General features: G+C 42.2%; 1 protein-coding gene and 1 pseudogene across 1 annotated transcript in view; one reads left to right on the forward strand and one right to left on the reverse strand.

Moving 5' to 3' along the window:
* LOC143894314 (uncharacterized) overlaps window positions 1-11844 on the forward strand; it is a gene marked incomplete at its 5' end in the record, with an annotated part of 41959 nt that extends 30115 nt beyond the window's left edge. The window contains one exon of the mRNA XM_077400482.1: window positions 6636-11844. Within this exon, the coding sequence (XP_077256608.1) occupies window positions 6636-6924 (289 nt within the window). The remainder of the gene's footprint in view (window positions 1-6635) is intronic.
* A 1352-nt stretch (window positions 11845-13196) lies between these two features.
* LOC143894299 (uncharacterized) lies at window positions 13197-13649 on the reverse strand (annotated as a pseudogene).
* Between the last annotated feature and the right edge of the window lie 4259 nt (window positions 13650-17908).

Genomic DNA, 17908 nt, shown 5'->3' on the forward strand with positions numbered 1-17908 from the left:
ACCGGTATGGATTTTAAGAAGATTTTCATTTTTCAGAAAAGCGTATTTTACGCTGTAGCTTTTTCAATATTTGATATATCGATCTATTTCTAATTCTATTATATTTTTTAGTTTTTTCTATCCCTATTTTATATACAATTCTTTAAAATTTGGTTAATCAGTTCTTGAGTTATAAAAATTTCAGTAAACGACTGTTTTTTTAACAGAAATTTTAAAGAATTATTGATTGATTAACCAAATTTTAGAGAATAATATACGAAATATAGGGGTAGAAAAAACTCAGGAATATAATAAAATTAATAAAAATTGTTAATAATAAAAGGGTTACCGATTTCTGTTAAAAAAACAGTCAAGTTTACTGAAATTTCTATAACTCAAGAACTTTTTAACCAAATTTAAAGAATTGTATATGAAATATAGGGGTAGAAAAAACTGAAAAATATAATAGAATTAAAAATAGATCGATATATCTGTGAAATATTAAGAAAGCTACAGCGTAAAATACGCTTTTCTGAAAAATGAAAATTTCCTTAAAATCCATACCGGTCGACGGATTTTAATAAAATTAGAGGAAGACATACTTTCTATGATACTCTATTTGGTGTGCAAAACTTCAATCCGGTATCTAAAAAATTGTAGAAGTAGATACGTGTACAAAAATCCATACGCACACACACACACACACACACACACACGCACGCACGCACGCACGCACGCACGCACGCACGCACGCACGCACGCACGCACGCACGCACGCACGCACGCACGCACGCACGCACGCACGCACGCACGCACGCACGCACGCACGCACGCACGCACGCACGCACGCACGCACGCACGCACGCACGCACGCACGCACGCACGCACGCACGCACGCACGCACGCACGCACGCACGCACGCACGCACGCACGCACGCACGCACGCACGCACGCACGCATGCATGCACGCACGCACGCACGCACGCACGCACGCACGCACGCACGCACGCACGCACGCACGCACGCACGCACGCACGCACGCACGCACGCACGCACGCACGCACGCACGCACGCACGCACGCACGCACGCACGCACGCACGCACGCACGCACGCACGCACGCACGCACGCACGCACGCACGCACGCACGCACGCACGCACGCACGCACGCACGCACGCACGCACGCACGCACGCACGCACGCACGCACGCACGCACGCACGCACGCACGCACGCACGCACGCACGCACGCACGCACGCACGCACGCACGCACGCACGCACGCACGCACTCACGCACACACTCACGCACGCCCGCACGCACGCACGCACGCACGCACGCACGCACGCACGCACGCACGCACGCACGCACGCACGCACGCACGCACGCACGCACGCACGCACGCACGCACGCACGCACGCACGCACGCACGCACGCACGCACGCACGCGCGCACGCACGCACGCACGCACGCACGCACGCACGCACGCACGCACGCGCGCACGCGCGCACACGCGCACGCGCGCACACGCGCACACACACACACACACACACACACACACACACACACACACACACACACACACACACACACACACACACATACTTCCAGACATTTTCTACTAATACGATTTCTCGACATTTTGGGACATTCTAAACCTATTTTCTTTAAAATTTCGAAAAAAAAATTTTTTCACCATCACAAAGCTTCCTCTATGACGAAGCAAAATTAAATTGATTAATTCTTCTCAATTGACTTCTGACATTTTAATAATAGTTTCTTTAGTATTTTATGAATATTGAGATAAATTGTCAGAAGTGCTATGAAATATGTACGGTGTGAAAATCAAGAGAAAAGCGATCGGTCCACTGGGCGCTGCGCCGCGCGCCGAAAGATGTCCTCGCACTTTGCACCCGATTTTCTCATAATTGCTTCCTCTTTGCCTTCTGACACTTTGCACTTAGTTTATTCTATACGTAAACAATACAAATGCAAATTGTCAGAAGTGCTTCTTAATATGTAAATTTTCCGAGATTTTTCGCAAATTTAACAGCTTCTGACAACCCTTTAGCTTCTACTTACTCTTCTGACAATTTTTTTCATGCTTTTTCTCATACTCCTCGATACCTAAGCAAATTTTCAGCCGTGCCGATCGACAGTTTTTTTTGTTGGAAAATTTACACGTTTGATCACTTAGCTTCCAGTCCGCCTTCTGACGGTCGGGCTTTCGCTTTGCCGGCAGCAATCGAACCTTTTCCAAATAAAATATTTCATGGACCGAGGCATGTTGCTTTTTCTGTTGCCAGCTCTTAGACTATACCTCCGTTTCCTTGCCTTGGTAAATTGTCGCGATACTTTGATCCTCTAGCTGGTCTTTCTTCCATTCATCTAAGGTTTTTCCCAGCAAAATTATTCGCGCGACTGTCTTTCGACTGAGTTCTTCTCCTCTACTCTAGCACAAAACGTACAGCCATCAATTTCGCACTGATGGCTGGATAATCCATTGGCGTTTCCGTGCGAAAGACTTTTACGATAAACAATTTTAAAGTCATATTGTTGGAGACTCTCTAACCAGCGAACTAATTGTCCTTCTAAGCCCTTGAAGGACATAAGCCATCTAAGGGAAGCGTGATCTAAACGAATGATAAACTTGCGCCCCAGAAGGTAATGTCGAAAAGATTTTACCGAGTTGACTATCGCTAACAACTCACGACGAGTAACACAATAATTTTTTTTCGTTTTACTCAGCATACGGCTGAAGTACGCGATAACCTTTTCTAACCCTTTTTGCCTCTGGGATAATATTGCACCAATCCCGATGTTAGAAGCGTCTGTGTCCAACACAAACTCACCCTCCCCTCTCGAGAAAGAAAGTACGGGAGAGGATGTTAACACCCGCTTTAAGTTCTTAAAGGAGTTCTGACACTCCTCTCCCCAAATAAACACTTGATTTCCGGTAAGCACAAAGAGGGGCTTCGCTAAAAAAGAGAAACCTTTAATAAACTTCCGATAATAAGAACAAAAACCGAGAAAACTGCGTAATTGTCTTTTGAAATAGGGGATCGGCCATTCCTTTACAGCGGAAATCTTATCGGGGTCTTAGTAATGCTCTCTGCCGAAACCACATGTCCCAAATATTTAACCTGCTTTTTGAAAAGTACACATTTCTTAGGATTTATTTTTAAATTAGCTACACGCAATCGAGAAAATACTTCTTTCAAATTTTCCAACATTTCTTCGTAACTTTTTCCAAAAACTTCAATGATTTTGTCGACTTTCTCTCGCATTCGGTAAGGAACACGTCGGGGAGTTTGTTTAATCGGGGTGAGATTCTTTAAATTAATCTCATGACTAACGACTCCACAATTTCTTGCAATGACGTCTTCAGAAAAGACATCCTGAAATTCATCCAAAAATCCAGTAAAAACCTCCTTCTGTCCTGCGTCCAAATTTCAGAATTTTTTCAAATAACTTCTTTAAAAAAAAAGAAACTTTTTCGGAAAAATTTACTACCCGAGAGCAACACAAAACCTTTTCGATTTCTGACTCCGTTTTTCCAAAAACCGAATTAAAAATACCTCCTAGATTTATAATTTCTAAGAAATCTCTCCCCAACAAACACTGATCGTCAATTTCCGCCACGTACATTGAAATTTTTTTAAAAAAATTTTCTATTCGAACTTCTACTTCAATTTTAAACTCCATAGGGACCCTCTCTCCCGTGGGATAACGAAGAGAACAATTCTCGACCCGAATTTCCCCTTTAATCTCTCCGAGAAACTTTCTACTCAAAATGGAAACATCGGAACCCGTATCAATTTCAAAAGAACAATTCTTCCCATTTAATTTTCCTTTGTTACAAAAATTATTACACTTATTACTAATTGAACGATTGTAACTTCCGGGGTTTTATCTGCGCGGGTCACTCTCCCTCCGCTGAGAGTAACTATTCCGCGTTTCCCTTTTCCGTGTTCGCGGGACATTCGGCCCGGAAATGCCCAACCTTACAACAAAGCCAGCATTCCTTTGCGGAGACGCGGTTTCCGCGATAATTGCGCGAAAAATCTTTGCGGACGTTATTCTTTTTCTTTCCCTCGGACTTTTCGCCGTCTTTATTTTGAGGCGAGGCTTTCTTTTCCTCTTTCTCCAAAGGTTTTCCAAAATTCTCCCTCCTTTTCCCGAATTCTCCGAAATTTTCCCCCTGTATAGCCTTAACGGCCTTCGCCTTCTCTACCGCTAATTTCAATGAGTAACTCCTTCCAACTGGAGAGTCCTCTTCACAAAGCCGTCCGTTAAGGCATAAATAAATTGTAAGCACGCAATCTTATACCGAAGGGGCACTCGGGGTACGCCAACCGAGCAAGTCTTTCCAACTCGGAGCCGAGAGACCCAAAGTCCTCCCCAAATTTCTGTTTTCGATTCGTGAAGAAGGAGTAATAATTTTGGGAGAGGTGCCCCTCCCCAAAACGCAATTCAAGCTTCGATTTCAGCTCTGCGTATTCTAGGTCCTCGACCGAGTCCAGAATCGACCGCGCTTTTCCCGTTAAACAAAAGGCCAATGCGATGGTCCTTAACGCGTCGCTCCAATGATTTGCGCGAGCGATAATCTCCAATTAGGAGAAAAACTCCCGTAACGGGACCGATCCGTCATAAACGTCGGGCTTAAGTTTATATCCGAGCTCCACGCGCACGTCGTTTATGCTCCGTAATCGCGCCACGCGCCCCCGTACTTTCTCGCGCGTCGCTCACTTCTGAATTTGCGGCATAGGCCGTGGGGTCCGCGCGCACGTCACTCGCCCCCGGTAGCGCGAAACGCGTCCTTGAATCCCCGGACGCTCTATTATTGGAGGAACTTAGCTGTTGACGGAGGAGTAGTAGCTCCTCGTCCCGACGTTGTAGCTCCGTTGTAAAAACTGTCTCCCTCTGCGCCTGCTCCTCGCGCATTGCTCGCATCTCTTGAAGAACCGTTTGGAGGGTCTCGGCTTGCGTCGTGGCCTGTGGTAGAGTTTAAATTCGTCCCGCGTTCTCTTTCTCGAGGGGACCGCAGACGAAACCATCTCGATCGTCTCTCTGCTTGTCTCAATGAACGCTCGTCCTATCCTGGACGAGCCCCCAAAATTTTGCACTCCGGCGGCTTCCGCACACTCACTCCGCACTCCCGCACTCGCTTGCGCGTTCACTCGCGACCCACGGAATAAAGGAACACAGGTTTAACAAAGAAAGGATGGTTTATTGCGTACGTTTACAATTGCGGACCGCGAACCGAAACGTCCGCTCGAGTTTCAGTTAGAAGAAATCTGACAGCCGGGCTGTATCAACAACTCATAGCAACGACCGTTGCTAAGGACGCTCCGCGGCGGAAAATACCGGGCCAAGCTGACGAACTCAATGTGAATGCAACATTATTATATATTCGCTTTCTTTTATTATTTTATAATAATAAAAGTATAAAGGTAAAGTCATAGAAAAGTCATAGAATACTTCACGAGATATTTTATATTTTATATTAAAAATATTATAACAAAATTTTAAATATCTCAGAAAATTTTTAACGAAAGAGGACTTTATTATAGTGTTTTGAAAACGTCTCGACGAGATCTACAACTTTTATTTCAAGGAAAAAGTCAAGTTCTATTTAAAAAATTAGTCGCCTTTATAAAATTTCTTGAAAATGACGATATCTATGATATGACTCTTATCGGAATCATGTGTCCCCCTTTAAACCATACAACTTTTATCTGAAATATTTTTCCGCATTTTTTTCATATTTTTTGAGATATTTGTCTGCGTCGATTAAAATGACTCACCCTATAAAAATTCAAGACTTCAATCTACCATCACGCTAGTAACACGCGCTGCCGCCACGCGGCGTACTTTCTCGTAATTAAAAATCGTCACGCGTTCAATATAAGAGGCGAGCCTGCGAGATGCTGCAAAATGCTTAAACCTTGATATTGTTTGCTGCGGATCAGTTTAAGTCACCTTAAGTGATCCTTATATCTCACGTAGCACAATGCAGGAGGTAACAAACATTTTATTAATTTAATTTAACATAATAAGTACATATACCGTGCACATTCTATCCTTAGTTCTATATTAGTACTTGTGATGTTCTTGGTATTTACTGCGAAATATTCTCAGTATATACTATACAAACTAGAAAAAGGCGGACATAGAAATCTTCTCAGTATGTCCGCAGTAAATCATAGTACGTATCTCGAATGTTTTGAGAACATACGTAATATATACGAGAATATACTGCTGCGATATCCTTCGAACGTTCTCAGTATAATCTACATGTGCTGTATGGGGTGTAGAACGACTACACGTGTCATGTGTACCCGTGTATTTTAAAACACGTTTCTGACCGGAAGCTCCAATAGAAACAATAAAAACTGGCAATTACATTTTGTTGGTAAAACAGATGACTTCAGCATCGCCTCTTTCAAATGTTTCTTTTAATTTATAACTAATAAAACAATCGAGCGCGCTCTTGTCTATGTGTTTAAAAATTCCTCTTCGAATTTTTTTCTTAGTTTTACCGATATACGAAAGAAAATTCTTGCAGACAGAGAGACGTGCGATTGTATATCGCTGCTGATCGCATATCGTTTGCTTGCGTCACCTATCGCGACTTGACGGGCAAGTTGATTTTTCAGCAACAACGGTGACAGCGCGTCGCCGCCGCCACCGCTGAAGCTAGAACGACCACGTTCTTTGAGCCTCTACTCCGAGGAGGAGCAGAAGCAGCGTAGTCTCGAGATGACCACCGTCCCGACGCCTGTCGTGCCAGACAATCAAACCAAGCCCTTCGTCCCTGTCCTGTTGGAGACCGAGAAAATGGAGAAGAACGTGAAACCGTCGCCATCGTGCGCCCAGGAAGTGGCCACCGGCACCAATCAACACGGCCATCTGGATCTCAAGTTCTATCATTCACCTTTGTGGTGAAACGACCCTGACACTTAAGCTGACACGTAGTTATCTTTTTCATTATCATTATTATTATTATTATTATGTTTTTTTGGAGGAGCTTAGAACCCCTTATAAAAATTTTTCACCGTTTTTGGACCGCGAGAACGGTCAGTTTGTAGTAAAAACGAGTAGTAAAAACGTGCATTTGGTTCAATGAGTACTGACCCGTTTTTGGGGCACAAAGCGGCCCTTTTGCTTAAAAACGAGTGGTTGTCACTCATCAATTGAAAAACGAGTATTAAAAACGGACAATCTACTCAAAAATACTCATACGCATATACTCGCATATACTCATCATGTTCTTTTGCAGTAGACTGCGCGTGCTTGAGAGTGCAAGAAACGAACATAAAAATAATAAAACGGGCTAAAAACGATCTATATGAGGTGTAAAAGCGGTGAAATATTTTTATAAGGGACGGAGCGGATCAATCTGGGGTTAACACTAAACTTGATTTTTTTTTCGAGATAGCACAGGTAATCGTTATGAACTCAAAAAGGATTCACCTTTTTAAATTCTTTATGAATTCGCGTAATTTATTCGAAATAAACTCTCAAAAAGAATTTCTTTTCACATTTCATATTTGAAAAAAAAACTGTGAGCGCTAGTAACGCGCGCTACCGCCACATGGCTATAATATACATACGTCAGTACCTTCTCGTAAGCAAAAATCCTCATGCGCTAAGATAAAAAGCGAGTTTGTGAGATACTCGGCGCTCAAGCTAAATGTTTTGTTTTTTTACTTCCCATTTATTTCATTCTGGAATAAAACTGCGTTCCAATTTTCAAAATCTCTTATTGTTCTCGATCGCTATATCAAATACGATTTATGCAGGTTTAACTTGTTTGGGAACTGCACCTAAACCTATTGGAACTATATATGGTAAAAATATACATTAACTTAGCCACCTCTGATGATCTTGACCTTGATATATGTTGTCAAGGACATGGGGAGGCTCACCGAAGGTATACTTGTGATACCCGGGGCCTCCCCAAAAAGCGCCGTGAGGGACATTTGAGGGGGTTTTTAGTGGGTTAAAATCCCATATAACCGCCCTCCCCACTCCGGGGGAGGGGGTATCCGTGTGGATTTTCCCCCCCGTTATAAAAAAAGGACATGTCGACCTTAAGTAACTTTTCCTTATAACTTAATCGTTGCTCATTGCTTATTTAAAAGTTATGAACAAAAATGTTTGAAAGATATACGAATTTATGTCAATATATATTAAGGAAAGTAATTTATTGCTGATATGTGTATATGGACAGTACACATATAAGCGGTGGCGGGTGGGGATGGACCTTAATTTTTTATTTAAAAATTTGAAAAGGAGTAAATTACATTTTTTTTGTTTCTGTAATTGCTGTATCAAACGCAATATCATCATGTAATGGATACATTTCTGCGAGGGCTGAGTCTCAACAGATCGCAGCGTGGTAACTGCTCTACCGAGTACAACACCCCGCCAGGTACCTAAGTCGTCTACAGACGATTCCGAGTCTCGGCCGGCCGCCTAGTAGTGTGTCACATTGTTTTGAGCCTTTCGACTCACGAGACTCCTAGAGATATCATTGCCACCTTTGACTAGAGAGGATACGGCCTTAGAGGCGTTCAGGCATAATCCCACGGATGGTAGCTTCGCACCACCGGCCGCTCGACCGAGTGCGTGAACCAAATGTCCGAACCTGCGGTTCCTCTCGTACTGAGCAGGATTACTATCGCAATGACTGGTCATCAGTAGGGTAAAACTAACCTGTCTCACGACGGTCCGTTATCCGAAAAAAGTTTGCATATGCTGTAATATAGTATGTTTTATTTTTTCAGTACTGAGAGAAGTAATTTGCTGATATGTGTGTATAGACAGTCTACATGTATATGCTTGTATCAGCAAATTATTTCTCTTAGCACTGACACAAACTTGTCTCAAACTTTTTTTGTTTATAACTTTTGACCTCTATAATATATGTTAAGGTCAAAATCATCGCAGGCTAAGTTAATGTGTATTTTTACCTAGAAATGAATTCCTCGAACTTTTAAGAGTCTTTTAGAGCAGATGGTACGGAAAAAAAATTTATTTCATAATTCGGGAATTCAAAGAATTATTTTTCAATTCTCTTTGCTATCTGGGTTCCTTCTCTGTGTATGTTGATAGAATTGTGAATCTAGGAGAAAAAAGTACATACATAATAGTCGCTACTCACAGTTGAAGCACTGCGATTTGTAAACGATTTTAAATTTATATAACTTTTTTTCTATTATCTTTTTATATCTCTGAATCTAGCAGAAGCGTTTCTCTAATTCCTTTCGTTGGAAAACCGTTATAGAGACGTGTCGTAAATGCGGAATTTGACGCAAAAATAGATCAATGTCCACGTTAAAGAATTGCATTATTTTTTTTCTTACTTCGTCATTTTGTCATTTTAATACGAAAAATAGATCTATCTTGTAGGAAAAGAATCTAAAAAATTTATAATATAAAGCGACTAGAGAGAAAAAATTATCCTACATTTCATGATTTATATATATATATATATATATATATATATATATACACCTATTCAAGAATTAACTTAATAAGTACGTATCATGTACACAAAAAGCTGATGATTACCGGAGTGATAAACACTAATCAACTGTATTGTCTATTTGTAAAACAATATTGCAAAAAATTTTAGAATATTGTGTGGAAAGCTCTCAATATATGCAGTTTCTGCTTTTCAGAGACAATAGTTATCATGGATTGTATTGAAAAAATGTAGAAACTGTACGAAGCTACACGGAAAAAAGTGATGTTGTATTAACAGCATTAGTCTCATTGAAAATAATATTGTGTAACGATGCGCCCCAAAACGCATCATTCCCGGCGAGCATCAGCCGGATGCCGCCCGGCCGAACACCCGCCGGGCGAGACAAGGCACGATGTGCCCTTTTTTAAAACTAATCATCTCGCGTATCAGTCCGCAAACGGACTTAGCGCGGCAACCGACTCGGAGCGTCGAGCGGTGCCGAAAACGGCCGAGAGCCACCGAACGCAATCGCGGCGTCGGGGCGCCGTACTTCCCGAACGCTCCACCGCTCCATCCCGGCGCGCGCGATTGCCGTCGCGTATACCCCCGCCACGCCGACGCGCCACCGCAAATATATAAACCGAGCAATGTTGCTAAGTTAGAGATTCCACCGTGAGCCAGCAAACCGATCCGACCGATTCCGCTGCTCACGGATCCCAATCCCACAGTCGAACAACCCGGAGGTAGAGAGAGCTCTCTGCCTCTGCCGAGTGAAGTATCTAGGCGGTTGACTCGAAATCCTATACGAACACCTGTGACACCGGAGTGAACCAGGGTAAGAGAGTTCTTCTCTTACTTGCCAAGGGTCTTGGCCACCCGGTGCCGCCTCCCGCCTACACGAATCGAGGTGCCAGGGGATAGAGAGTACTTCTCTATCTCCGCTAAGGGTCTTAGCCGCTTGATATCACGCCCAATCGCGATATCCAAACCTGCGATACCGCGTCACCCGCGCCGAAATACCTCCGCAAGCCCGCACGCCCGCCGGTCCGCGAAACCCAGCGATCTCCGTGCATCATCGCTTTACCAGGCGTCCGCACGCTCTGCGATATCGATATTGTAACCGCGTCCGCGACCTATTACGCGTATCTTGTAACCGCGCCCGCGACTTACCACACGTAGCCAGCGACTCCGCGATCGCTGTAATCCGTCGCCATCGTCGCAACGACCGCGATCTTTGGTACATATTCACCGCTCCCGCAAGCATCTCTATGTATTCACGCGTAACTGAATAAATACCGTACTTTGTTGTATTATACTTTAACCGAGTCTTGTGTCTTCCTCCGCGCCTACTCCGAACCCTGACCAGCCGCGAGCTAAATCCGCGCTTCGGAAGCTAGGTTGTTTTAATTGTTAATGTCAATAATAATATTAATAAAACAAATAACATTTTATTAAAACAAGAGCATGACGTATTTTGTTTCATTAATATTTTTGATCATTTTTTCAATTAAACTGTTAATTAAAATGTTGTTAGTAAACCATTTTTTCCGTGTAGCCAAACGAACTTCACTAAATGAACCTGTATTTGCGCCAAAAAGTATTAAACCGCGCGCATTGTAATTACGTGTAATTATATATATATATATATATATATATATATATATATATATATATATATTTATATAGTCCGGCGATCATATTCGTGGGTTTATCGTTACATCGATTAACAACCCAGATAGTATGTACCATGTTTGAAATTGGGACATAAGACGTCTTAAAGACATTTTATGTCCCGATTTTAGACATGTGTGCTATCTGATGGTAAGATACCTATACTGTTTTGTAAACGGAGACCACATTACAACCTAATAAAATTATAGACATAAAAATATATAGAAATAATGCGACGTTGAGGAATTTTCTTATGGATTGTTTTAGAACACAAGTCCTGTTGCAGACCTCTTTCTTGTAAAACTTGGCATCTGCATTTCCTGTGTGCACGTCATGTGTATGTGTTTTTCGGCAATTTTGATAAATATATTTTTTCACATCCATCAGTAAAAATTTTATAAATTGCGTATCAATACTTTATTTAATTGTATTTAGTAACAAGAAATAAACGAAAAATGATCGCAGCTCTTCCTGCAGTATTTTACTTCGAATTTGACATTTACCAAAATAATACACACACGTAATGCATATAGAAAGAAAGAAAACCGCTTGTATATTCGTACGCGAATTTGTGTAGACACTTTAGAGATGCATGACAATTACAGTTTAGATCACATATTGGAATGTAGAACCCATACAGCACATGATATCATTCAAATATTCTGTACTTGTACTGTAAATATACGTACCGTATATAATATACTTCAAACATTTCTATAACATCTCTAGTAGTATATAATTTCTCATAAATTATCAGGACGTACATGTAATATCTCACAGTAGTATATTATTTTTCACAACACCTCCATGAAAAGTCCGACTTTCCATGCCTGTAGAGAGGGGCGAAAGTGGCCAATTTCATGCAAGGCTTACTTTCCTCCCTAGGGAGGAAAATCGGTACTTTCCATCCCGTATAGCGGGCAGAAAGTAAAGTAATGAGAAACACAAAATCGAGAAAAGAATCCAATCATCCAATTTGGAAATTGTAATGTAAATATTAAATTTACTAACTAATAAAACATTTTCTTTGTAAAAATTATATTAATTTCAATAAATAAAAAAATAATTACTATTTAAAAAATTATTTGTATTCAAACTATTTATTTGGAATTGTTTTTTCTTAATATCACTAAATAATGAGATAACTAATTATTCCTATTTACATAATATCCTTAAATAAAATCCCAAATCAATCAAATTTAGTGCAATAATTAAAATTATTTATATCCGACTGTGATCGGCGCGCAGTAATAAATTGGAATATATATGTACATATATGTATTATAATAATACATATACACAGAAATTAATATTCAGCTGCCTATAAGATCTAAGCTTCGGCCGAAAACGGCTTGTATCTTATTCGAAAATGTTGTGGATGTAGTAAAAGAAGCAGGCTGGATAGAATATACCGAACCGAACAATATTTATTTTAATAAAGACCGTTTCTTGCGATACAAATCATCACACGTATTGTCTTTTCTTTAAATGTAAAACTGAGGACTTTATAACGTGCGACCACAAAGCAAAGTGTAACTGAATACTGAATACTAGGGCTGCGTTCGGGAAGCGCGCTATTAGCGCTATTGCATCATTCTATCTTTATCGCCCATCAGGTGTAAAACAAGGATAAAATAAGCAAATAGCACTAATAGTGTCTTCCCGAACGCACCCTAGAAGTTACTAGAACTATGACTCGACTGATAGTAGACTCGAACTCTAAAAATGACGCATAGAAGCATGCGCTCATTGGTCGCGCCATCTTGATGCGGAAGGTTTCAGTTCACAACACTTCCTCCAAACTTCTGCATCCAATGTCCTGACGCAGTCTGTCGAAACGCACGTGCTCCAAAGGCTTTGTCAGAATATCGGCCAGTTGTAGCTTCCCCTCGATATGCTGGAGATCAATGGTACCTTCCAAGTACATTTCTCAAACGTAGAAGTGGCGTACTTCTATGTGCTTGCTTCGCTTGTGAAATTCGGGATTCTTAGCGAGTTTGACAGCACTGGCGCTATCAACAAACAAAATCGGCTGGCAACTCTCATTGAGCAATTCATATATCAGGCGTTTCAGCTATATAGCTTCCTTAACTGCTTCACTAGCCATAATCTCTGCTTCTGTTGTAGAGAGAGCAACCGATCTTTGCAGTCTACTTGACCATGAGACTGCACCTCCTGAATACAATGCTACTACTTCACTGGTTGAACTTCGCGTTTTGACATTACCAGCAAAGTCGGCGTCACTGTATATCTTCAGACCATCTTGACCTTTGTAGGTGATACCGTGGCTTGCAGTAGCTTTCAAGTATTTGAAGATCTTCTTTACATTGTTCCAATCGCTTCTGGTTGGTTGATGAAAAGCACGAGCTGCTTTATTTACAGCGAATGCAATGTCGGGACGTGTCGCTGTCATCAGGTACATCAAACTTCCCACAGCTTCCTGGTAGGGAATATGATCGTCGACTTTTTCAGTTGGCACAGTTTCTTCACGACCAACAGGAGTGTACACAGGATTGCATTCATCCATTCAAAATTTTCTCAAAATCTTCTCTATGTAGCTTTGCTGGGAGATGGTGATTGAGCCATCTTTCTGACGATCAATATTCAGTCCAAGAAAGGTCTCTAGATTGCCCATAATCTTGAATTCTTGCTGAAGAAAATTAAGAAACGACTGAACTTCGAAGTCGCTGCTTTCGACAACCATTCCATCATCTACGTATATTGCAACGTAAAGAAAATGTCCGTTGCGCTTGCGATAGAACAGACATGGATCCGCACTGCTATTTTTCATGCCAGCCTTCTTCATAACAAAGCGCTTATTCCATTGACGTGGAGCTTGCTTCAATCCGTATAGGCTTCTTTTTAGTAGACACACATGTCCTGTTCCATCTTCAAAACCTTCTGGCTGTTCTAATTAAACTTCCTTCTCAAGAGAACCGTAGAAGAAAGCTGTTTTCACGTCAAATTGCCTGAGACTCATATTCTTCGCAGCAGCGATTGCGAGAAGAGTTCTTACCGTGTCGTACCTGGCGACGGGACTAAAAGTTTCGTCGTAGTCGATTCCTGATTTTTGGACATATCCTTTTGCGACCAAACGAGCTTTGTAGCGAACACCTCCATTATTATCTTCCTTGATGCGTAAGACCCAGCGATTTTTGAGTACTTTTGCATTAGCAGGCCTATCCACGAGAACCCAGGTTTTATTTTCAGCCAAGGAGTCCAACTCTTTTTTCATAGCCGCTAACCAAGAGTCTCGATCTTCTGACTTAATTGCTTCATGGTACGATCTTGAATTGCCTGTATCTTGAGCAAGACATACATATTCTCCGCTTGTCATCCATTCTGGCTTTTTCTTTATACGCTTATTACTGGGAGAAGATGAGACTTTATCTTCTGATTCTTTGCTGCTCACATAGCCATCTTTGTGGGTATCTTCATAGGCATCTTCATCAGATGTTTCTTCCGTGTTTCCGGTTTCTTCTATTCGCTTTGCATTTCAGTTTGACTCGAAGAGTGATTATATTCGACAGGCACTTCAACCACATCATTGCTCTTGTTGCAAACGACTTCTGGTTTAAAACGAACGTCATGAGTGCATACAATTTTATTCTACGAAAGAATCCACACTCGGTATCCATCTCGTTTATTAACGTAACCGACTACGTATCCTTTTAGTGCTTGTGACGTGACATTTGTCGCGTCCTCCGCCCAGACGGTAGCTCGGCCGAGGGGAAGGTCCGGGATGGCGCCTCGACTCGGCTCGAGGAAAAGCTATCTGCGTTAACTAACCTTTTTAGTCAAGTTCCGTAGGAATGACAGGTAGTGCCGGAGCGGGGGATCACCGACCACATATAACGACGAGAGTCGCGCCGAGGGAAGGACGGACGCTCGGAGGACGTACAGCGGAGTGGTCGGCCGACGGGCGGGCTACCGGGACCTGCCACTGGAGAAGCGCCGGAAATGTCTCGCACTACATGATACAGCCCCGCGGGTGCACCACCAAACTGCAGCGCGGGTGGACGACCTGCACACTTCACGACGGCGCCCAAGTAGTTATATCAATAAGAGTTCTACCCCGGGGATCTCAGGTGGGGTGAGGGGCGGGGGGGGGAAGGACTCGCGGCCGAGGGGTCTGCCGGGGGGGGGGGGACACTCTAGCGCCGCCGTCATCCGAGGGGGGGGGGGGGGGGGATCTGCGTTCCCACCATAGGGTGGGGGGGGGGAAGGGGGGGGAGGGCTTCGAGATAGAGGAGGTCCTGGGGAGGGGGGGTCGGCGAGCGTGTCGGGACATGTTTATTAAATATTAATAAACATATTGTATTGACAAGGGGTACCGCCGAGGGGGGGGGGTAGGTGTCCACTTCTACGCCGAGGGTTGTCCGCGGGGGGGGGTCGTCACTTTATCGGCGCGGGGGTATTACAAAGGCGCCGTTCGGCTGCTGAAATTTTATCGGCGAATATAAACAAAACAGCGAGTTAGACACTTGACTCTGCAATGATCTCACCCTTCTAGAACATGCGAGCCGCCATTCGGTTACGGCGTCTCACTACAAAAGCGAGCGTCAATGGCCCGACGACGGTTTGAAGATAAAATAGCCGAAGTAAACAATTGATAAAATTTGTCACCGATGACGTTTTAACCGTTGCGGTCTCTCCTTTTTATTTTTTCTGTCTAGGTGAACTATCTAAGGAAAAGAATAGATAATTATTTATAATTATTTAATATTTTTTTTTATTTTTTAAGAAAAATTTCTAAAAAAAACTTTGAGATATACGGGGTAAAAAAAGAGAAACAATGAAACGCCGGAAAAAAAGTTGGCCTGGGAGTCTCTCGGAGACCCCCGCTGTGCATGTATACCGCCGCAATGTCCTCTTCAGACATGTCTTTTAGGGCAATTTATTGAGGTTTTTTTTAGTGAACATGTGGGTCACAGGTTCACTGGGTCACGTTTTTGCGGCGCCATTCGATTATGACGTTGCGCGTTATTTCTTTTTTTCCTTCTTTTCTTTGTCTTCCTCTCGAAAAGGACCGTCTTCTCGTTCGCGTTCTCTCTCGCGCGCGTTCTCTTTCGCTCCAGTCCCACGTTCGCGTTCTCTCTCGCGCGCAGTCTCTCGCGCGCGTTCTCTCTCGCTCGCGCCCCTTCGCTCGCGTTTCTTTTCATTATAATAAATAATTGGGAGAAGGAAAGATAATTTTAGATACAGTGATATGCATTTTAATATATATATATACATTTATTTCTCATGTAATGCATCATGTACAATATTATCTGCAGCATACGCCAACAGTTCACAATCAATAATTGAATTCTTATCATAAAATTCACGCAAGATTCTAACTGCATTACATTTATCGGTGATACAATTTTGACGTAAAATGATTACAAATTGTTTAAATTTTTCACTTACGCCATGAACATTTTGGCATAGTTGAAAATACACATTCTCGACGCAATGTTCTAGTTCGAACAAGAAGAGTACGGTTGACGGTTTCATGTACAAGCTGGTGTCGCACGAGGCCAATTTTACAATATTTGCGTCACGTATTTTAACGAGTTCCAGATCTCGAAACGCTAGCGATGATGGTCCTGCATGCGATGGTGACTGCACGAGTTGCTGAATATCCGCACGTCTTTCGATGAACGTCACCCACGTTGCATGAAGCAGAATTATCCGATTGCCTTGGTTATCGCCAATATGTATATCCACAGAGGACATAGGTCCCACGTTGATCCCAATATCCAAATATTTATAAGCTGTTGCTGTCAATGCGTATCGTCTGCCTAGTATACGAACCGCGCGACGCTCCAACGAAATGCTATAGAAAAAAAATAATGAGATTACTTTCAAAATAATACAATTCGCAAAAAAAGATATAAAAAAATATAAAGCTCTATAAATTATACAAATCTTACTTGTTTTCGGCACGTAATAATTCATACGTCTACTGCCACTGCTGTTACCGCCGTTGATTCCTTCAGCGGAATACATTCTTTCTCTCGGATATGAGAAGTGAACACCGTTCGCACAAACAGTCGATACGAGACTAGTCGTATAAAATTAATCGAATATACGCGGCAACTTACAAAACTATGATGAAGGAGGGGAAGGGGGGAATTAATGTTTCTGGAACGCCCAATTAGCGCTCTGAATTTTAGGAGAGAGGACTAAGAATGTTTTTTTTTTTATTAAGACGTATATCCCCCCTCCCCCCTCTACATGACATCAACCGACAAACATGTTCAAACATGTTCGTCTAAAACTGATACCCCCTTCGAAGCTATCGAGTTAGAATTCGTCACGATACCTACTTATTCTTCAATTTTTGTACACTATCGACTAATGGGGGAAAGGAAATAAAACATTGTAAAATTTACACATACATATAAAATTTATTTTTTTAAAAGATGACAATTTTTTCTGGCGTTTTGACCACCAGTTAAATATTTTTAATGCATTTTGCAACGCGCAATTCTTAACGTGTTTTCCACATTGCATAGTATTGGTAGCATCTAGAATATTTAAAGATTCGATATCTTCGTAATCCGCATCCAGAGTCTCGATGTTTAGGTTTCTCGCTTTATTCTCAAGCAGATCCACCAGCCATTCTCGTTTCTGGCATCCCTTGACGTACACGAGAGTCGACATCATGTCGTCATCGTCGTCGTCGTCGTCATAGTTGTCGTCCTTTTCTTCACCGAGCACGGCCGATGTAATTAAACGTTTCACCTTGCTGTACGGCACGTTTCCGTCTTCCCATCGTAATCTATGGTGATTGCGAATCAA

This window comes from Temnothorax americanus, unplaced genomic scaffold (genome assembly GCF_048541705.1).
Source record: "Temnothorax americanus isolate GAGA-0224 unplaced genomic scaffold, ASM4854170v1 Scaffold135, whole genome shotgun sequence".
Taxonomy (NCBI): Eukaryota; Metazoa; Arthropoda; class Insecta; order Hymenoptera; family Formicidae; genus Temnothorax; species Temnothorax americanus.